We start from the raw sequence: 24,036 nt of genomic DNA, 5'->3' as shown, positions 1-24,036 counted from the left end.
GGATCCACTTTATATATATTTGTTCATTTACATTAATTAAATCAGTAAAGAAGGTCCTTAACTTCAAAACTGCAGAGACAACTCTTCTGTCTTATAAACTGGAATCCATAGAAGTATGTGCCGGCACATCCCCCCCAGGTGGTAAAAGAGGAAACACATGAAAACATAGCCTAACACACACATCCTGGATATCCTGGCTTCCTCAAAATCCTACAAGGAGGTGGTAGTTACAAACACACACTCAAAGTAGACAGATTCTGAGTATTTCAGAGGGGGAAAGGCAATCCAAAGTCTTGGGTAGCTCACAAAGATCAGACTGTGACACTCTGTGACAGCACCCTGAATGTCTCTCCCGGCTCAAACACAGCCCAGGAATGAGAGTGCCTTTGGAAGGAGCAAGCATGATGGAATTCTTCTTTCTCAGGACAGAAAGGGATGAGACCTCTGCTACCAATTCATTTCAGACTGGGGGATGTTGGTCAGGAGTATCTGCCTCCTGTGCTGGAAGCTCATGAGGAGCCAAACACCTGGAGTTTACATAGATCCTTTTACAAGACTGTGCCCCACCAGATTCTTCTGTGAGTACCAACCCTGCTGCCTCCTGCTGGGAATTCCTTGTCGACAGGAGGGACTCTGATCTGCCGAGCAAGTGCCCCATCAGCTGCAGCAGCAGCAGCACTGAGATAATCCAGACAGGAGGTCACTCCAGTCACAGAACCTCCCTTACCAAGGGTGCACTTGTGAAGAAACAACTTTTACCTCACTTCTATCAGCAGAATACAAGCTATGACATGACTGAACAGAGCACACCTACCAACATCCCTGCTGCTTTATCTGAGGTGGCTGGCTCAGGTCCAGGCCCTCAGCAAGCAGCAGGGTAAGACACTGCACAGCATCACCTGAATTGGCTGCAGCAGGGACACGCAGCAAACTGGAAGCACAGCTCCAGAGACATCTCACCAATGACCCCATGCCGGGAGCCCTTCTATTGTTCCCAGGACGTTATCCAGATTGGCAAGGGGCAAGGAATCTGAAGAATCGGTGCCTGGGGTTGCTTTGCTACTGTGTTTTTAATGGTTTTAGCCAGGAAAGGAGATGAAAAGGCCGGGCCCTGAGGCTGGGCCGGCAGCGCTGGGCTCCAGCTGCTCGGTCCCGTTCCTGAAGGACACGGCACAAAGGCGGCCCCACGCCCCGATGCACAGCTGGGCACAGCCTCTGCAAACTGGGTCACGCACTTCAAACAGCAATGGAAATTTTACAGCAGGCCCCAGCACGGTTCTTACCAGCTTTCAGAAAATACTGGTTTATTATCTTCCTTATTAAATTTAAAAAAATAAAAAGACAACTGAATACCAAAGATCCCTTAATTTATAGCTTATCTAGAAGGTTACTTTGGTGATAAAGCACATGAACATTGAGATGTTCAGTCCAAAATGCTTTTTCCCTGCACAGTGTGCTAACATTTTCGATCAAGAATTTTACATACAAGTTTCCAGAAATACAAACACACAAAATAATCCAAGACTACCAGTAGCATATATAAGAATAGATAAGTTATTAAAATGGTAATGCTTGAATAGCCTTTTCCCAAAACATCATAATAGTATCCTTAAGTAACCCTAAGCTGCTAATAATATTTTGTTGTTTTGCTATAAAACATAAAAATATATTATATTTATGAGTGGTATTTGATAAATACACTTAAATAAAATGATATTAAATTGCTTGGAAAACTCTATAAACATAAGCATGTTTATATCTTGATCTCACCTTGATATATTTGCAACTTTTGCCTGAAAAATGCATGTGGAAACACTTATTTTAAAATATCTATTTTAGAACTATTTCTTCTGCTAAAATACAAATGCAGACTATATCACATTGGGTACACTACACAATTTTTCAGAGTAAGTAAGAGTTAATTCAGCTTTAGCACACACAAGATTACCAATTAAAATAACACCAGCCACAGATATAACACACCAACTTGGTGTAGGGTTTTACTGAAACCATAAGTAATCCTCAGAAGAAACTCAACAAAGATGAACATAACATTTCAGAACTTAAACCTTGAAAATATTAAAATATTTCTCTAGGAACTAAGCCTCTTAAACTGAAATAGAAAAGCTTATTTTTACAGAGGTACGAAGAATTATTGGAAAATACACAGTATTTCTTATTACTCCATATTTCTATCACATTTATTTTGACAAGTCAGGAATAAGAACACATTATTTAAAATTAAGTCAGATTGATTTTTATTATTTTGCTGCCTAGTCTCTCCTCATTTATAATGGTGTTGGCAATACTGTACCTATATATTACTATAGCATCACTAGACACCATTTTCAAGGCACATATATGATCACATTGCTGAATTTTTTAAGATGGCTAAAATACAAGTACACAAATGTGCAGCATTAAAATAACTTATAAGACTTCTTTTTCTCAGCATCAAGGAAATAAAACCCTCCTCACTGCATCACAGCAAACTGCACATGCACAGTCAGTTACTTTTTCTCTGCTGAGGAATTCCAATCTTCATAAAAATTTAAATAGAGCACTTCAACTTATTTTACTGTGCTTTTACTGCACTATGTCACCATGTAATGAAACACCTGAGTGCCATTTGCCAGAAGACATTTTCTGTGCCAGGAGCAAAGCTCTGTGTGGGATTCAGCCAAGGTGCTCTGGTGCTTCCACTGTTTCTGGCACAGCAATTCCTGTCCAGGGCTCCCCAGCCCTGATGTTTCCATGTGAAGACACTGACCTGACTGGCAGGAGTTCCTGGCATGGCACAAAGCAAATGCAGCTTGCAGCAATGCTCAGTGTCAACTCTGGTGTCACTGATTTAGGTATTCCTTGGATGAGTCCTACGGCTATTCCCAGGAAATTGAAGGCAATGATGATTTCAAGGATCTGAGAGAGGCAGCAGCGCTTTAAGTGTCTGCAGTCTTCAGATTTTGATGGCACTGATTAATGCCCAGTTTTCATGCTCACATAGAAGTGAACGCAGCTATTGACCAAAACTGGCTGTGGATGCACTGACTGAGCTTTTACAGAGGGAAAAGTTCCGGGATTAGGTCTGTAGGACGAGAGCTGGCATGGAATGCTCTGGATATTTATTAAGGTACCCATGCACTCACAACTCAAGAGATCTCTTGTGTTCCAGCAGATCACATGAGGTTGTCAAGTATGGGACAGTGACAGCTAGAAATCTGTTTGGGAATGGCAGCCCAAGAGCTGCACGTCCCTGCAGCCTGACTGCAATGCCACTGCCCCATCCATGCTGGTTCACAGAGGGCACAGGGGCTGCCTAAACCCCGTTCTACCTGTCAGCCATCTCACTGAGTAACGAGGAGAGGAACAAGCTCTAATTCTAAATATTCTACTGATGGAGTAGTTTTCTTGTTAAGGCTAAAAATAGCCAGCACACTTTTGGAAGAGGGAATGACCCATAAATTATTTAAGCTACAAAAAGCAACAATTATTTTTTTATGTGTTCTTTACATTGAATTTCATTAAAAACAGCTTAACAACTTGAGCTGCTCATAGTTCAAAATAAACTGATTTCCCCCTGAATTTCCTACACACTAAGAAAACAATCACTAAAACAATCAGCGGAGATTCTTACATAAGATGGTCATCATTTTTTCTTTTCGGTAATTGTTTAACATTTCATTGTGACGCTTTCCAAAACAAAACAAAACAAAACAAAACAAAAAAAAAAAAAAAAACCATATAGACAGTGAGAATGAATTTTCATCATACAGTGAAAGGCACTACCAATGCCTCAGATCAGACAAGTTCTGTGAATTCCCAACATACAGATCTTCTTTAGAAAGCTGTGTGAAAAAATAATCAAGTTTGCCATTTCCCATCAGTAGCGTGAAACCTATTTTAGACACTGCTGTAGGATGACAATAAAATGTGTAGAATTATTTAGGAAGTGACACATAATACTGAAGATACTTAGGAAAGGAAACCCACAAGTTCTGCACTAAATTTCCTGTCAAAAGCATCTGGTCTGCACTGAAAGCAAAACAAAACACAAGTATACAGGGATCTGTCTGGAACTCCCTCTGCTGTTCCCTCAGTCCTCCTGGAAGAGCAGCAAAGCTCATCCTGCACTCAGTTCCCAGCACTGCCTGGGAAGGCAGGCCAGGCCCTCTGTTGTTCTTAGGCCTCCCTCTCACATCTCAGCATAAGTAGGTCATGGCCACTGCCATGCTCCACTTCATCTTTGACTTCATTCTGAAATCACAGCCCTCCCATCCTCCTTTAATGCAATTCACAAAAACCACAGGCCCTGAAGGACTTTACTCCTTGAAAGCCAGCCCGTGACTTTTAACTCCTTCCCTGTTCATTTACAGCCAGCCCAGGACCTCAGTGTATTCCTGAAATGGCATCAGTAACTCTGGACATTGGAAACTTGACATGAGCAACTCTGCCACAAGCAAAAAAGTAGAAAAGCAGACTTCAGAGATGGTTCTATTTCTTTAGCAGAATGACACCTGCTGGTTTCCACCAGTCAAGGGGGGATATATCCATACAGATCTCTTTCCACACTCAAGGAGAACAGAGCAGGTGTTTTCAACAGGGATTGCCAGTTCCCAGACTCCAATCTGATCACTGTACACACATGCAACTTATTTCTATTACTTTATATAATAATATGGCTTTAAGTAATATTTTATAAAATGCCTTTTTTGGCTATTAAGGTTTTATGTTAAAATACCTAAACACCCTCACAGCTGGCCTCTTTCCTGCAACAATTTCTTATTGCTTTATCTAGAACAAGCTGCTGCTTAGACCAAGAGCTTCACAAAGAATTTATCTGGAATTAACATGAATCAATTTGTGAAGATAGCCTTTTGTGCTATGCTGAGAAAGCTTAAAAGATTAAATAAAAGGTGTCTGGACAGATTAGTCCCCAAAGCCTCCTTCTACTTGTTGCTACTGACCACAATTGACTTTACTCTCCAATTCTGCAGTCTTTTCTGCAATCTTTCAGGAAGATTAGTTAATGTTATATTTATAGCAAAAAAAAAATTAGCCTGAATGACACAAAACCTATTTCAAATTAGGCATAATTATTATTGCTACATAAACACTTTTGAAATGGTGCATATCCAAAGGATCTATAGTGACAAGAACCTTATAAAAATAACCAGAGAAACCAACAGCCCCCTCAACCAATAACAAACATTATCTTCTTCAAATCAAGAGTGCACCCTCCAACCCTTAAATCCTCAGTGTCAGATTTATATATGGAATACTTTAAACACAAGCTGAGGTTAACCTGAACTCAGGTTTTGTGACATCTTCCAGGCCAGATTTCTTTATGTGCAGACTGCACTTCCGTTTACAAGCGCAATTATCCCCTACAGAACCCTCACTGTGCAGGCTGATTTGGTGTTACACACAGGTAACACAGACACAGGATTTACTAATCTGGCAGAATTCTAAGGTGACATTACCCCCCACGCCAGTGCTGCTGCTGTTTTTGACAGACATCATCTACTGTATCAGATGCTTAATTTATTAAATTGATACACACCAGGAACAGGCAGGAGACTCACAAGCACATTTAATCTGAGCACTCAGGCTGCAATGACGTGGATAAAACAAACAGCTTTTGCTGAAAGGAGCTGCCTCTCTTTTCCAGAAACTGGAATTGACCCCTACTTACGTCACTTAAGGGAATTAATCTTGCAGAAAATTAAGCTGATGTTGGTATGATCAGAAAAGCAGCAGGAAAACACGAGGGAGAAAGGTGGTTACGCACGGCCAGGACAGGGGAAGGTAGGGAAAAACCTGGACCTTTCCATGGCTCCTTGCCATTAGATCAATGTGAAATCAAAGGTTACACACACACAGTGTCAGCCACAAAGTAAACAGTAACAAAGCAGGTAACCCCAAGCTATGTTAACACTTTCAGGTTTTAGAAAGGAGACAAATCCATGGTCAATTCCTGAATTATCTCAAAACCAAATGCACTTTATAAGCAGCTGGTTTGCACCAACTTTGCTACAGAAGGAAGCCAATGGTTTGTAGCATTGCACTGTAACATTTCTGCAGCTAAACCTAGCAGTGAGATCACGATGAGAGGGAAAAGACAGGTCTGATGTGCAGGATGATTTCCACCTGTCCCCACGCTGCCATCAGACGCTGTGTGACTGCAGTGTGGTGGATGGATGAAGAAGTTGCCACCCCACTTCATCTCCACTGCTCATTACCTTCAAATCTCCCAGCATAACTGCGTGTTTAGTCACTTCCTAACCCAGTTCTGTCAAAATGATTCCCGTTAGAAAATCTGTGTTTCAGCTTAACTCAGATTATTTTTGACAGAACTTGTTTAGCGGATGACTATAAATGCAAGTACCAGAAGATCTGAGAACATTGTAACCTTTAGAGCTGGAGAGGAAATAGCGAGCAGTGTAGCCAGCTACCCCTGTTCCACGGCTGTGTTGCTGTGGGAGAAGCACATTAATCACTCCTATAGGTCTGATCTGTCAGCCTGCCTGAGCAGGGAAAGCCATGTATCGAGGGTGGCATCTTTAGGGAAAATAAATCAGGAAATCTATAGATGACTTATTTTACAGCTTAAAATGTCAGGCTGGGGTTTAGTGTCCAGAAATTAAAATAATTCGTTATAACTGCCTGCAATTCTGTTGTGTAATGAGAGGAAAAGGCAGATGCTGCTCAAAAGATATTAATAAATGTGACATTTCTGTGGAGCTAATGGATAAATACCAACCTCGCCTTCTTATCCTAAATTATCATAACAAGGCCTGAAAACTTACTTAATTGCTTTTTATGTATTACTGATGTGAACACGGTGTCTATGTTTTCACTTGTTACATGGCAAAAGAAGCAGGAAAACTACCACCAAAATTCAGCATCCAATTACCACCGCACAATCCACAACACTGACAGGAGCAGGACTTGATGTAGAGATCTCCTTACCTTTTATTAACTGGCTTCTCATCCTTGTCATAGGGCCGTATGAACCATTTCCCAATTCTTACAAAGTTTTTATCCATCAGGCATCTAGAAAACAATTACAGCAACAATTACTAGTTACATCTAACAGTGTAATTAAAGGGAGTCTTTGAAGACAGTGATTCTGAGGGATTAGGCAGCTGAATTTCAATCAGACTGAAATAAAAGTTTCTAGGTTTTGGGTTCCATTTTTTTTGTTTTTTCACATCAGTCATAGAAAATCCCTGCCCCATGTCATGATGTTGTCACTGATGCTGAACTTCACACATGCATTTTCCCCTCACCTTTGCCACAATCTTTTCCACTCTGTGCTACTCTTTTTGCTGACTGATCCCTCATTCTACTTTTCACAATCCTCTTCTTGAACAAAAGCCATTCATTAGTACTGATTCTTTTCTATCCAGTCTTTCAGATTTCAGATGATAAAAAAGATGCATTGCCTTATTTGTGGCACGTAAATGGTCAGTATAGGAATGACAGAAAATTGCATTAAGGAAATATTAACAAGGATTCAATTTCCCTTCACATAATCCCCAGCACGATTTCAGGTGCTGAAACTCCCACAATTACTGCTCCCTCTGTTAGAAACCTCACTTCATCAAATATACTCCCACATCACCAAAATTAGAGCAATAAGTTCCATTTTCTGTGGTCCCTTTGAAAGTCCACAGTTTCTTTTTAGAAACTGCATATTCTTCTTAAAAAAAAACCCCAACAGCGAGGACTCAAAGTGATCAATACCCAATTTAAATGGACAAGTTAGGGAGTGCCTGGTGCCTTTCTAAATCCACCTGTGCAGATGAATCACAGGAGCAATTTGCCAACCCTGAGTATGCCTCATACATTAAACATGTACACTCGAACATGCTGCCCAAGGGACCACACACAGAAATTCATAATTAAGGCATATTTTTCAGTAAGGTAAATAATATGCTTCAAAAATTCTGTAAAACTGGTTATTTGTTGCTTGTGGTTTATACACCATTACAAGTCATATGCAAACCTTGCCCATACATTTCACATCTATTCAGTATTTTTAATTCAGATGAAAGAATTGGATTTTTCCCCTCTCCTAAGTTTTCCAATAGTTTATTTCTATAGCAGCTGCTAGAGATTAGCCAAAACAAAGGGGAAAAAAACCTAAAAATCACATGAAACTTTCTGGGCAAGTACATTCTGCAAGGTTCAAAAAGCTGTGTGATCTACACTTCAAAGCATACCTAGAAGACACAGGAAATGGACGACTGACAACGTAAATACTAATATGCTCCTAATTTTTCTGTATAAACTTGGCAGGACTTTCTAAAGTTAAAGCTGAAGAAAATTCTACTAGCACTTTCTCAATTAAAGCAAAAATAATCCACTTCAGTTGAATAACCAATATCTTAAACTGACTACAAAAGCTGAGGCAGCAGAGATCTAAAGACATTAGCAGAGGTGGGGAAAAAAAAGCTTCAGCAACTATTTCCCTAGGAAATATTTGCTATCAGAGAGTCTGTCAGTGCCAGCATGTTTTATACAAACAAAAGGAAGTCTGTGAAGTTTACATCAGATCCCTAAAGAAAATAATCTGTAGTAGCAAAAAAATGTAATAAACTCTTCCCATCACACACACTTCAATGCCACATCGTTGTGTCTCACCACAGCAGGTTTAACTGCCTCAAGCTAATGCTGCTTTCCTGGAAAAAAAGTCTTCATGGGAAGATTTGTCCTTAAAAATCAGTCAACCCTCCATGCTAAACTAAATCATGGGTTATTTAAGGAATAATCCCATATAAAATCAGAGCCATGCCTGCAGCGGTGTGGATCTCAGATGCGGCCAGGTGGGCAGTTCACAATAGTATAGTTATTTTTGCTGTATAAGCACTAAAGGTAACCAGTCTTTCACAGTGAGCTGCAACAATGGACTTGTGACAAAAAAAAAAAAAAAAAAAAAAAAAAAAACCCTAATACATGGTCATAAAAAGCAGTTAGTTAATGATATAAGGACATGAAACACCCTGCAGGTCCTGGCTTCTCTCCCCCCTCAGGGCTGGGCGATTCCTCCCTCAGCAGCGCAGCTGTTCCAGCACTTCACTGGCGCCTGACCTCCTGTATTTCTGATTTTTCCATGAAAAAATGACCTGCCAAGGGCACACCAATCGTTATGAAACAACACCGTAATATTTTGACTACTCATCCCTCAAATCTTGTAATGTTTTCTATACTGCCAATTAACATAATCTGAGCATTAGTGTGCGTGGGAAGGGCGGGGGGGGGGGGGGAATTAAAAAAATAAAACACAATCAGTTGTGTAAAGGCCATTTTTCTTGCCTTTGCCAGAGTTAGGTCAAAATTGTCCCCACAGATCGCTCGGGCTCCTCCGTGAGGGGCCGCCCCCCCCTCACGGCTCCTCCTCCCACCATTTCCTTCCCGCCACGGCCGATCCCCCTCAGCCTCCAGCAAAATAAACACGAAATAAACCCCAAACCCTGCAAAACCGCAACCGCCGGCACCACCCGGCAGTGATGGGCCAGAAACGGATCCGAGCCTTCTGCTGTATTAATGGGGCTTTTCCTAAACACCGGGTAAAATAGGACTTTAAAGTGCCATTTAATAAAGCCTGCACACGTGTTGCTATTACTTTAAATGAAGTAATTATTATGTTAAGTTCAGATTTAGTATGGCAGGCCAATTAAAAATAATAAATAAAAAGTGAATAACTTGAATTAAATTCAACTATGAAAGCGTAAAAACTGTAGTCAGCAGAGCAGCGAGGTGCTCATATCCAAGGCTGGGACTGCAGCAGGAGTTGTATCAGCTTATCATGACATGAATTATATCAGCTTATCATAACATTAATTATATCAGCTTATCATAACATCAATCATATCATCTTATCACAACATTAATCATATCAGCTTATCGTGACATGAATTGTTTCAGTTTATCAGGACATGAACTGAGGCTGTCAGCAAACACCTGAGGTGTGTTCACCAACTACTGCTGGAAGAAAAAGACTTTCCAGTCACAGCTGGACAGAACAGTTCTGCTGACTCTGCCAAATGATTTCAATTAAGTTATATATTAAAAAAAAATAAATTTATTTCACAAGTTTAAAGAGGTCCAAAGAATAAAATTAGTCGCTTTACACTTTAAAAGTCAGCTGGCTGGATACCACAGATTAATAAAGACATTTCAAATTAACTTTCCCTTTTATATTATACAGCTGCAAAAGAACTAATGAACATTCTAGACTTGGAATTTAATTTTTATACTTTCATTCATTCTAAGTACCCTACAAGTTTTATAAAAATCCCCTCAAGAGACTGATGGGATAGAAAACAGGGAATACAACAACTAATCCTTGTACCTGGGGATATGCACACAGGTAACTCAGTCACCCCACGGAAACACAGCCTCGGGAACATAATGCAAACCTCATTACCAGTAAATCTACATCAAAGCAAACAGGACACTAAATGAGACAAGATGAAAGTGTTCTCCATTTGCTTATTTTCTGAAAGAAAAAATATCCAAGGCTGCATTCTACAAAATTACTGCAACACAAAGGTGCATTCTATTTTGTTGTTATTATTATTATTAGAACCTCAGAGAAAGTGGGAAAAGTCTAATAACATTTAATTGTAAGAAGATATCCAGATTTGTAAGAACTAGGATGTAATACAGGAAGGTGATGATCACCTGAAGAACTGCAGAAACAGAAAGAAGAAAATTATATAGCCCAAGATGCCATGTCCCACTCAATGGGCCTAGAGAACAAGGTAATCTTACAAGGTGATAGCTGGATTAAGAAGAAAAAGGGCGTAAGTGTATTAACTAATCACAGAATAACTCAGCAGTCAAATCATATATATAGAGAAAATATATATATGGCTCATGAGAGCAAGGAACTGTTAAGCTTCACTCTGAATATTGTGCACAAATGTAGTCAAATTTTAACATTCACGAAACCAGGACAATTGAGAGAAGAGAGTTAAGAGCTTTTAAGATATGTATCATTTAACCTCATCAAGGCACTGAAGGTCAGATACAATTACACTCTCTAAGCACTTGCAGAAGGTGAAAACTCCTCCCTCTTCTTTGCTTTTAAAACAGCACCTTAGCGAAAATCCGAGCAGAAATATGTATCAACATTATTGTTTGTATGAGTGTTTAATTTGTTTGCACAGCATTTTATGATAAATTACCAGTCAATGACTTAAGAGATTCATCTCTATCCTGTTCTCTTGGAGTCAAAGTCTAACTCTAAAAAAATGTAGTTTAAGATCCATAATAATATAATTGCTCTGGATGTATTCTGTATGATTTTAAGTATCCAAATGAAATATTTGAGAGCACTAGAGTTTTTCTTACCTTTCCAGAAGATTATGAATTGCTTTGAAGAGCAGGGTCCTACACTCATAGGAAAGTCCATTCTCCCAGAATCCTTCTTCCACCACTACAAAAACACAAAATGTCAATATGCTCAGAACAGGGAAATACAAACATTTATCCAAAACATATCTTCAACAGCTTTAATTTTCAAAGTAGCATGTTTCATTAAACTATTTCAACTATTACCTATATCACCGGAGCAGCTTTAATCTTTACTTGCCGAAGACGCAGCCTTTGAATTATTAAAAAAAAAAAAAAAAAAAAAAAAAAAAAAGAAGCAAACACAAAAGCATAAAAGAAAACCCATTTGTTTGTAGCATTCCGTATTCAAGTACAGGGGTGAGGAATTGAGGAATGCACGATCATTCTTTGCCACCACTGCTGAGAGATCCTTTAAAACTTAACCACAGATGCCGACAATCAAGAAACAAAGTGAATCATTAAAGGTGTAAAATCAATTTACATAACTGAAACAACATGAAACAACTCCCCTGAACCTCTCGCAGTCACACTCAAGTGCAATTCCTCCATTGTACTGACTTCAACTATTGCGGTTTTAGCAATACACAGCAGATTTTATACCAAAATAAAAACTGCACACTCAGTACTGAACTGCAGAGATTTCAGAGTTTAAAAATGTAAGTCTAATTATCTCTCCGAGTAGAATGCAGCCTGAATTAGTCACCTGAAGGACAGACAACCCTCAGAAATATCTGCTGTCCTTACTCGTGCCTTTTGGGTGCTAAAACTACCAGGAGTAGCACTATTTCTGGTATGCCTGTACCAGATTCTAAATCTTACTCAGCCAGAAGAAGCAGAGTGAAAACAGATGATAAAACAACTTTTTCAAGGAGTAAGAATTCGTTAATTGTCTGAGTTCTGTCATTTCAATTTCACAAGAGTAGTCGGCAAATCTTTAAAAGTGCAAACATAAAATTCTACTGCACCTTGAAAGCGCTGAATACTTCACACCCCTCCCTGGCCAATTTGCAGGACGAGACCTCCCAGCAGCGCGTCTATCGCTCAGAGATGATTATCTCAGCATAGTTTACAACCATGTTTAAAGGCAAGCTTCTAAGGAGTTAGTGCTCCATGGAAAATACCAATATTGTCAGCAGCCTTCAAAGCCTCGAGCCACTGTTCTGCTGCTTCGGCAGGAGCTGTAACTCACACACTCAGACAAGAAAAGGAATATTTTTTGCATGTGCAATGTTGTGATATGTTAATGTCGGTAACAGAGCCTCTCTCTTCGTGCAGAATGGAAAAAGCCGGGTTTTAGTACCTAAAATCACCTTATCTGACAGCACAGGACTTGCCGGGAGAATGGAGACACAGACCCGTGCCCCTGGGCACAAGCAGCAGCCAAGGAGCTTTTCCTAAGAAACCACTGCAGGCCCTTTAATGCTTGCCAGCCTCGCTGACACCGAGGATGTAATGGGCCACGGCTATTTACTGCACAGAACTCTGCTTTCATGGGTAAAACACTGTGCTTAAGGGACTCAGAACCCCCGTGCATGGTCAGAGCTATTGATGTATAAATTCTCAACAGCTCAGAACTACTGAAACCCCAGAAGCTGCGAGGCAGGTCGAGTCTTGCACTTAAAAATTTCATAATCCTCAAATATATGAAAAGCAACAGATTAGTTACACTATGAGAGATCACACCTGCATGAAAATTCAATATTTAAATTAAAAAATCAAATTTTTGGACAACATCATGAAGTTGACAGAACCTGTAAAAGTCAAAATAAATTCACTAGGCTGTACTGCCAGTACTGCCCCTGCTTTAAGAACTTCATGCAAAATAGGGGAGACAAGAATCAAGTCTGATTTTACAGGAAAGTTCCCACCACCAGTTCTGAAGTTCTCAATCCTAACTCCCTGCCTACTCCTAGGTATACACAACAGACTAACAGGACCCTGCCACAGCTTATATCATCTCTCAGAACTATTTTCTGCAATTATAATTTTGCCATTTCAGAAGAATTCAGATCAGATCACGCTGCTTTACTGCTACACTGAATGTAATATTCTGTAGAGCTGGGATAATTTTAATCCAGAATTCTTTTGTGTCTGGACATCACCTGTATTCTTTTTCCCTGCTCAGTTTCCCTGGGCTACCCCAGCCTGTTATTCCTCCGCAATCCCAGACATGAAAGCACTACACATCCCAGCAGGAGGGACTGCATGAGGGAATGGAAACTGGCAGCACTCCCCCTCCCTACCCACCACCACAGCTGCATCCATGGCTGTCCTGCACTCAGCAGAGGAAATGCTTGAGAGGAAGGTGTCCAAAATCCTAGGAAAAGCAGGGAAAAGCAATGTTAACCTTGCAGCCAAGTCCCAAGGGTCAAGTGTGCCATGAGGTCAGACTGGCTGAGGAGCAGCAGTGGAGTGGGACAGAGAAAAGGGGGAAATCTGGAGTGGTATCAACCCTCAATATTGTAATTTTCCAAACTGCCTTTCTTAGTACACAGAATTCACATAAATTATATATGAAATGGAAATAAAATTACTTCCCTATTAAATTTAAGTGTATCATAAGACATTGCCATAACCATTTTCCTATAATAAATAATGCCTTTAATTCCCAGCTATATTAAAGCACTACACTTACTGTAATTATCTCTAATGCTTCTTTATCCTACTAAAAAAGTACATCTTACAATTAAGAGCATGTACATATGTCTGATGCCATAAAAACGAGGAGGAAAAATTAGAAGTGCAGCATTTCACTTTCTCTCTGCTCTTTGACTCCCTGATCCAGACTCCACAAGAAAAGTGTTGAAATGACTGGAGCAAGTTACAACTTCAGGATGCATATGGTGACCAATAAAAAAGCTTGGCAAAACACTACAAGTTAGACTATCCCTGTAAATTCCAAAGTTCCTGACACTTATTATTTAACTAGACTTTAGATTTTGAAGATTATCTTAAATTCCTTAGAGCAAATTGAAGCCTAGGAAATAGTCTCTGTCTCTCTACATGATGATTTCTAATGCTTTTAATACTCAAAACGTTCAGCTCCAGCCCCCTCAGCTTTCCCATGCTCCTGACAGCATTTCCAGGCACAGCCAGCAGAACACAGGTGCTGTGCAGGTTCAAAACTTGGGAACACCTCTGGCCTGTCCTGGAGGCATTTCTGTTACTTCAGTTGAACTATTTCTCTTTAGACCCAACAAATGCAACACTGAACAACAGGTGTGAAAGGCATCTTCCAGAACTTCTAGGAGAACAATCAAGGACAGATGGAATGTTTTAGTGAGGGAAAGCACAACAGAGCACAATTTTCCTCCACGGAAGTCAGAGCAGAGGACGAGTTTGGAGAGGCAGCAAAGCAGAGGGGACAAACCGTGGGTCACTGCTTGCCAGGCCATGGGGAGACAAAGCCATGGCTGATGTGATCCCTGTTTGCAGCAATCCCCTCCTGGGCAGGGGTCAGGCTGGGTGACCTCCAGGAGCCCAAGCTCCTTCTCACCACAGTGATCTGTCATGTGACTGCTCCTCCACTGGGACAGGTTTATGCACACATGTGCTATAGCTCTGTGTATAAATCCATATATTTCTCTACATGTTAACTACCCTATTCAAGCTTCTGTACACTCTGGAGAAGGACAACAGCTGGGAGAAGCTTTTACTTTAACAGGCAGCTCATCCCCTTCTCACTGCTCTGCAACAGAGGGAGAACTTCACCACGTCATTTCTCACCAAGAGAAGCAACTGCTTTCCTGTAGTTATGTTTTGTTTTTTTTTTTTTTTAATGAAATCATCTCCCAAAATAAACCACTAGGTCTATTTATATTCTGTCTCTAAAAATCTGGATTCTCAGAAAAAAAAAAAACTATCAAGAATAGCAGAAAATCCAGGACAAGAAAAACGTGTATCTGACACTTATAATGGATAACAGTGGAAGTGTTAATCTCACTGCTGGTGTTCAAACAGAATGGGAATTAATCAACAGTCTTAATATATAAAGTTTTTAGGCATTTGTTATGATTTTGTTTTCATAGGTTCAAAAAATGAATAAAACGTTTGCGCTGATTTTTACGTTTATTCTTACAGATCAGATGTTAAAAGAATGAAAGGCAACTACAATAATTTAGACTTACACGGGAAATTTATAATTTAAACATACATTAATGAGCAGATTAGTTGGCTTGGAATCTTTTTTATTTTCAAGTCAGAGATATTAAGGTCTTCAAAGTGTCCAACAATTTTTATGAAGCCAGCCATGTTCTCAAAAAAAAAAAAAAGATCCATTATAAAAATTTCAAGGAGAGAAGTCACAGCAAAATATCAAAGCAAATACTTCAATAATTTTAGGTCTCCCAGCAGAGATACTGGAAAGATAATAAGATCTCTGTTCTGCTTCAGTGGCCAAACTGACATATTTTACTTAAAAGAAATATAGGAAGGAAGGAGAGGAGGCAAGTCGAGGCTGTGTTGGCGCTGCAGAGACAGTTATACCTTTAAGAAATCCAGCCACCCACATTTTAATAATTCAGGTCACACTGCCTTGTGCAGTTTAAAAGCAGAATTAGTTTCAAAGAATACATATTTCCTCAGAGCTATGTTACATATTTCCTTTTAATGTATCATATTGCAGCAACAGCTGAAATGAACGTCTAGACATCAAAAACAAGGCTTTATTCCCACCTACTGCTTTTTTACCTCAGGCATCAGAGCTAATGAAACCCATTATCCAGAACACTGCCCTCAGTTACCACATTGGCCACTGCAAATATGAAAAAACACTCTGGGACAGCACCAGTTATTCAGCCATTAAAATTACTGAAAATCAATTTCTTGCTGCACACTGCAGAAATACTGATAGATTAAAGCAGGACACATGGGACAAGGAGATTACTTCCAGGGAAGATTACTGTGTCAAACTGCTGAGGACAGGGACTTACTCAGCTCCTCAAGATTCGCATTCAGAGCAGCACATGCTCCTTCCTAGTCTTTGATATTTTGCCTCCTTGTTTCCATGAAATATGAAGGTTTTTTCAATGTTTTAAAAACACATGGCTAAACAACTCCAACAAAATCAGACATAAAATTACTAAAAGCAAGCATTTAATTTTTCATCTGTATTTTTATTAGCGTACCCTTAAAACAATATTTCAAAAACCAACGAGCATTTTGAAGCATCATTTCTCCTAAAAAATTGAGTTAAGAGAGTAACAACACAATGCAATGGTACATTAATTCTGAAAAACTATATTATACCCATAAAAATCCAATTAAAGACAACGCCATTGATCGATCATTGCTATACTGCCATTGATCACCTTGTAAAATCTGTGTTTGAAGTCATTAGTGATTAAATTGACTTATTACTAAATCAGATTCAACCCACTTAGAGATCTAATTTCCTTGTGCTGGTTATGATCGTAGGGAAATTGTGCTGCTCACTTGTACAGGCCCGAGAATCCATCTTGGCTCTCTTCCCCAAGTCAGCTCCTCACAAAATGAACCAAAACACTGCAAATGCTCCCCAGAATGATTCATTTGTGTTGTTCTATTTCCAAACACAGGGAATATTCACTGGACACGCACAGAAGCGTTTCCAATCCGTACCCTCCCAAGGTATCCTTAACAGCTTCCAGGAAAATCAGAATATTAATGGAGACATGGCTGGAGATTGCTGCTCAGGCACGGCCCAAGTTTGCATCTCAATGCACCGCAATTTTCGATATAAAAACCAACACTTGCTAGCAGAGTTGACTATGAAACTAAAATTGTTGCACTTCATAAGGATAAATAAAACCTTCAAAGGCAACAGCTGTTGAATATCACAGGAATACTCCGAGGCTTTAATTGTTGCGCATTGAAACAGAAATTAGCATAATAGCTATTTATTGAAAAACAGATGGTAGGTAACTATCTGCACTTAGATTGTGTTAGCACTACTTAAAGTAATACTTTTATCACTTCCCCAGTCCCGGTAGGTACAGAGTTGTTTTTTATAAAATATACATTAAATGTTACATCCTCTCCCTGGCCCACACACTCACATTCCTGAGCTCCCGCACGGCCTCTCCTGCCTTTCACCGGAGCACACCGCAGCCAGATCTTCACAGGGAAGGTTTCTCAGCAGCTTGGTTAACCAAAATTATTATCTATGAAATCAGAACGAGCATTTCTCTGCAATTACAGCTCGCGTCTGCTCTCTCTGTAGGAATGCAGATGAGCTGTGCAGAGAGCTGAGCTGCTCGCTCCTGAGACAGGACAGATTCCAAATCAAACCATGGATTTGCCGTGTGGTTTTTGTTTTGAATGCTTTCTACAATCACCAGAAAGAGTAAAAGGAAAAGAAATAAGGCACAATTTTATGTGGTTTACACAGTTTCCCAAAGCAAAGCAGGAAGTTGTATGCAATGGGAAACCTGCTCTCGCATGCCAGAAAATCCTTCCAATCCCTGATTTACGCTGCTTCATTTGTCCCACCATGTGTTTGTGTTAAGCAGGCTTACTTCCAAGGCACTTTATATTTCTTTGCAGAGGTATTTCCTATAAATGAAAAGCATAACCTGACCACAGTGAAAAGGCACTAAAGGTTTGGGGAGATTTTCACCATAATTTCCTAAAATGTACCAGGCTAAGGATACTAGTAGAAAAGAAGTATTTTCTTAACTTTACTCCCTGGAGTTTCTAGAATTTCCTCTCACATTTCTGAACTTTTCATTTTCCATCACGTGTTCAACTCTTTGGAATAAAGACATTAAAGGTAGTTTGTCAGAAGAAAATAAAAGCAACCCAAAAAACTTTGAAGGAAAATACAATTTTCAAAAGTATACTGTGCTTTCCTAATCCCAGAAACAATCTGTACTCTCCAAACTTGATTTGCTCTCTTCTTTCCCCTTCCAAATCACCCAAGTTTTCTTCATTCCCATTTCCAGTGACCACCTGGGCCTTGCAGCCAGTGTGACCCTCAATTCCACACATCAGCTGCAACCTCCACTTCTGCCTTTTGACCTCCCCAGGTTCAAAGATATGGAATTCCTGCAGTGCCTGTGCAGCAGGGAGACCTTCCTCAGCACCATCAATGCGATGAGGAGGACTTGTATTTTTCCTCTCTAAACACAACTGGTGTTTACTAGCACTGATGGGACACTGACTGCATTCCCTGCTCCCAGAGCTCTGCTGAAGGTAACGGAATGTACCAGGGCAGCGAGTCTCTCCGGAGAAATCAGAGCGAGTCCAGCCATCCCCGTTTCCTCAGAACAAGCCCGAGTTCAGGGCTTGTTCTGAGGAAAAATGCCGTCCCTATTAATCCCTACTTGGAAAGCGAAAGGAACCCGGAGTCTTCCCTCACTTCCCAAGCATGCAGGACGTCACTGCTGGAGCACAGCTCAGTTCGGAGCGCGGCACTGGGCTGAGCCCTCCCTGCCCTTCCACACGGCTTCGCCTCAGAAACGCCCGCACGGCTCCAGACAGGCGATTCCGCTCAGACCCTGCAGCCCGGGCCCGCCCCGCTCCCATTCCCATTCCCATTCCCATTCCCATTCCCACTCCCACCCCGCCCTCTGGCCGTGCCTCCCGGTCATCCACCTCCACAGCCACAGGGAGCTGCGGCGGCACGCCAGGGCGATCCCAGGAGCTCCCTCGGCCAAGGGAACATGGACGCGAGTCGCTGCCGTGCCCAAGGGACATGGACACGAGTCACCGCCGTGCCCAAGGGACATGGACACGAGTCACCGCCGTGCCCAAGGGACATGGACACGAGTCGCTGCCGTGCCCAAGGGACATGGACACGAGTCACCGCCGTGCCCAAGGGACATGGACACGAGTCACCGCCGTGCCCAAGGGGCACGGCCCCGGCCCCGGCCCCGGCCCCGCAATGAGTCTCCATCCTCACCCCGCAGCAAGGCAGCCCGGGCAGCATTCCTCGCTGCCTCACGGCTGCTGCATGCCACAGCCTTTAATCGATATGTTAGGAGGACAGCTGGAGGAAAGACGAGATCTCCAACACATCCAAGGAGACATTTCTGGAGAAATCGCGGGTGTAACGTGCCCAGTCTCCCCAGGCCCCCGGAGCTCTGCTTCCACCCAGCTGGGCTCTGCTCTGTGGAACAAGAACTGGTGGTATTTCCACCTCAGCTGTACACTGACTTAACCAAGTCAACATTTGGGTTTCCATCAGTTCAAATTAAAGTTCACCCTTCTGCATAAAAATTAAGAATTGTGCTTATTTTTCCTCAGTTCACATCTGCTTTTGGTCCTGTATCACTAATTGCGGCCCCCAGGCTCCTATTTTCTTCTTTTTTTTTTTCCTCCAACCTAATGGCTATAGAAATAACAATTTTCATTAGAAAATCTTATTTTCCTTAACTTACTTGTAATGCTATATTGTGAGAAAACAAGATCTGGACTTAAGTAAGGGATACAGGAAGTATTTTTAGAGCAGTTTCCGGTGTTAAATACACATCATGTTCCCCACACAAAACAGCCAAAGGTTGTATGTGTGAACTACAACACTAATTCCATTATACATGGAACATATTAGATAAATCCTCCTTCATGTTACTGTTTGAAAATAGGAAAATATGTGAATAAATATATTCTTTTTCTAGGTTGTACATACTTTCAAGGTAATGTTTTAAAGCTTATTTTACTATTTGTTTTCCTACCTCCCTGCTGGAATTCATTATATTTTATGCAGGAACAAATGACAAAATGGATAATTTGTGTACTTAAAACTTGCTGCAGCAAAAGGTGAAGGACGCAAAAAACCTAAACCCCAACCAACAATCCCCAAAAATACAAAAGAAAGAGTTAGCAGCAGGCAAACCCAAATTTAATATTGCTGGCAGGTTTTTTGAGTAGCAAAGTCAAGCAAAGGTCCCTTCCAATCCAAACCATAACATGAACCTGTAGGTCTTTCCAAACATGACTTTCAGCTTGGGATTTTTATCAATTAGGGAATAAATTTCAGCTTACAAGGTTTATATTCTTCAGAAACAGAGGGTGAGGCTTGAGCAATAGCCAACATCAGCACAAAAATGGTTATGGTCAGACCTGATGCTTGCAAATAAAATATCTGGAAAATATATTTTCAAAAGAAAATATTCTCAGTTTTGCAACCATTTTTGGAAATAAAAAAAATCCTGAAAAATGCATCTTAAGTTGAGGTAAGAAGAACAGTGTAAAGGAAATATCTTTTTATAAATGTGCCAGTGAGAACCTTTTCCCTCATATCCATGTCTTTTTGGAGAGGCCAGGAGCCTTCCAAAACCACAGGCACAGAATAAAAACGCAGAACAGACTTCAAAGACAAAACAAGCATATTTTTGTCATTTTGTTTGTTCTTTACTCCCCATAAAACATGCCAAAATACTTTGTGCTCTTCTGTAAGCAAATGTTTACTGGAGTTTGCTGCTACTTGAACAGAAGCAAAAGCAAAATAACAGTTCTGTGTTGAGCTCTGCCAGTGAAGGGCCTGAACTGGAGGCAGCAGAATGTCAAGCAGGTTTTTTAAGCAGGTTTTTAAATCTATTTTTGTCCTTTGAGGAAGCCAGCAGAGGGAGCTGGCTGGGACCCGGTCTGGGCTCTTCACCCAGGGGCTCCTTTTTCAATTAAGAAAAGGATCCAAGATCACACAAGCTAAAAATAAAACTTCAGGGGAAAAAAAATAATTGACCACATGCAATAATAAACAAATTAGGAGGGAGCAGGTTTGGAGTGGGGACAGTGTAAGTGCTCCTTTTAAAATAAAACCCTCCATATGAAACAGCTTTGACAGCAGAGAAACTTCCTTGAAAAATAATCTGATCAAATGTGTGATCCCTTGGGAAAAGCTCTGGAAGATTCCTGAAATCCTGATGTCCATTACCTCTGCTGGCTGAACAGATACTTGCCCCAAACAGGTACCAAAAGCTCAGTGCAGGAAAACAACCCCTCCTTCTCCCCATCTCTGCCTTTCTAAGCAGGGACTACTGCAGATGCTCTTTCAGATGGGGACAGAAAAACGATTTCTTCAGCAGCACATTCTTATTTATAATAGCATGTTTATTTACTCCTGTTTATAAACAGAAGGTATTACAGGGGAAAATAATAAGGAAGACACAACATGGCATTGGGAATGGAAGAAACAAATTAGTGAGGTCTGGAAAGCTGCTCTGAAATAGAGGAGTCCTTGGAATTCCACACAGTAATAAATTAAACTACAAGATTTTACAGACTGAGACTACCAAGTACTCAGCTTTTCTCATGATCTTTAAGGCTGAACATATATACAGCAATTATTAATTTAAAGCCAGACCTGTTCTGTAAGATCTCTCCTGTGAGAATTACTGCAAACAAGAACCCAATTGAGCAGGATTCCCTTGGGGATGAGCAGGCTCCCAGAGGAACACCCAGGAATAGAAAGTTGTGATTTAACTTTCTATTCAGTCAAAAAAAAAGCACTGCAACTTCTGACTCCTCTGCACTTGGGACTCCTTCTAAAGATCACTTTTATAAAATTTGAGCCAACTGACCACATTTGAACACCACAAAAGAATTCCCCTTCCCAGGCATCCCCTGTGCTCACTGCTGGAGTTCTTTCCCATATCCATATTTCAGCAGGAGCCGTCTCCCTCACTGCTGGTTCTGCAATGCAAATGCAATATGTTGTTCACTTTACAGGCTGTTGCCATGGATATTAATGTGATGTCATAAATTGTTACATCTTCATTGCAGAAACAAAATGAAAGGGCTTGGAAGCAGGAGAAGAATAAGAACTTATCTAACCAAGCATATTTAAGAATAAGCAACTGTTGTACAAATCACAAAGAAAAAGAGGCACATAAATGTGTATTTTAATTTAGTGCTGTTGAATGTTTCTCTATGTAAGTGCTTCCTAAAAGATTCCAAATTCCCTATTGAATTTTTTTACTGGACTGTTACCTGCACAGTGGGACCTCCTCAGCAACAGATGGAACAGCACTTCTGAAATTCAGCTTTTCACCACGGTTGGAAATATATTTTTCTGTTGGAAACATCAGTTTCTCAACTCTACTTTAAATTATCAGACAGTGGTCAACCATCCAGGCAATGCCAACACATCTTGTCCCTGCTTTTCCTTTCATTCCAGAGAGCTTTTGACTGACCAATTCCATTCATGGCATATGGGCCATAGCAAGTACTTAATTTTCTAAAAATCAGGGTGTGGGTTGCCCTTAAAAATTATTACCAACAAGTATTCCTGAAGTTTTTCCTCTTCAAGGACTCCCGGAATCAACAGTAACAAAATGTTCCTCTGCCTTATTAAAACAGTAGCTAAGATTACAACAAGTTAATCTACTTTATCTGTAGATATACACACAGAGAAAAGAATGATTTAGCTTAGAGAAAAGCAGAATACAGTACAAAGCACACCCAGTGTTCACAGTCACAGAGGATTTCCCTCATTTTCAATTAGTCAAACTGTCTGGTTTAATCTTTTTCCCAAACAGTTTAGCTTTGCTGAGAGTGGATTTAACTAAGTCGAAAGACACACAGCAAGTGGGGAATGAATGGGCACCTCTGCTGACCTGCCAAAGAGTAACAGCCTGGGAACAGGGACAAACACATCCCCACTCCCTTCCACTGTCACCAAATGGACACCCAGAGGTGGAGCAGTACTTGGCCAAGGAGAATCCTGGTGCTGTCTGACCCTCTCCAGACCACGGTGCCAGGAAACCCAGGCACTCCTCAGCTCCTGAGCATTTCCTTTGGCAGCTCCAACAGGGAAAAAAGCCTCACACTTGGCCTTCATTTCTGGGGTCTTGTGGCACTTCTAAGTCTACCCATTCAAAGGTGAGGAAGTCATCCTCTTACAGTGGTGAGGTGCTCCATTTCCAAACTCCCTTGAATTGCATATGGAATGGGATAGATGCACAGCCTTCCATTGAAATAGACATCCCACACCCCCACAGTTCAGACAACAGAACAGATCTCATCTTCAACAACCCAAGAGTATCTTCCCTGGTCTTGTCTGTGGCTTCCACTTCTGCATTCCATCTAACCAGGAGTCTCAACCTGTTCCTCCAAGTCTCTTACCCTTAACTCTCCATCAAAATTCATTAAATACCTTTTGTTCCTATGACCCCACCCATTTAGGGGAGCAGGAATACTCATCAAAAGACGTATTCACCATTCCAATATCTCCAAGACTTCAAAGGCTACTGAACAGCTGAACAAATAGAAAACAAAAATAAGTTTCTTGACATCTTTTTAAAAAGGTGTTCTGTAATTGCAGCTTTACTGGTTTGGGAGATGTTCAACGTTCTTGGCTAAACCTGTTTAATTCACTTGCTTATGAGAGCTCCTGCTGCCAGTAAAACCCAGTGAATAGTCCCCCTCCCAGTTTAGCCCAGTCCCTCTCACCAGCTGCATTTCTTGGTGATGGCACCAGTCCCACTGACTCCATGGCACTGGTGCATCAGGTGTTTTGGGACAATCTGAACAACTCAGGCAACACAGAGGTCACCTTTACTCTTAGTTTCAAATCCTATTTTTAATTCAGGAGCTTAAAGGGCAAAACATCCCCCAGTGACCCATCTATCCCTGCCCATCAGGAGAAGCCATTCCCTATGTCCTCTCCCTCCATCCCTTCTCCTAAGCCCCCCCCCAGCTCTCCTGGAGCCCCTTTAGGCCCTGGAAGGCTCTTATAAGGTTTTCAGAGAAGCC

At 40.9% G+C, this 24,036-nt stretch overlaps 1 protein-coding gene across 1 annotated transcript in view; it reads right to left on the bottom strand.

The window, feature by feature from the left end:
• The window catches only part of MED13L (mediator complex subunit 13L), a 164,466-nt gene that overhangs the window by 72,124 nt on the left and 68,306 nt on the right, over positions 1-24,036 (bottom strand). The window contains exons 3-4 of the mRNA XM_036393122.1: positions 11,362-11,446; positions 6,970-7,053 (exon numbers count right to left, since the gene is read on the bottom strand). Coding sequence (XP_036249015.1) covers positions 6,970-7,053; positions 11,362-11,446 — 169 coding nt within the window. The remainder of the gene's footprint in view (positions 1-6,969; positions 7,054-11,361; positions 11,447-24,036) is intronic.

This window comes from Molothrus ater, chromosome 18 (assembly GCF_012460135.2).
Source record: "Molothrus ater isolate BHLD 08-10-18 breed brown headed cowbird chromosome 18, BPBGC_Mater_1.1, whole genome shotgun sequence".
Taxonomy (NCBI): Eukaryota; Metazoa; Chordata; class Aves; order Passeriformes; family Icteridae; genus Molothrus; species Molothrus ater.
This window is presented reverse-complemented; position numbering and strand designations above follow the sequence as displayed.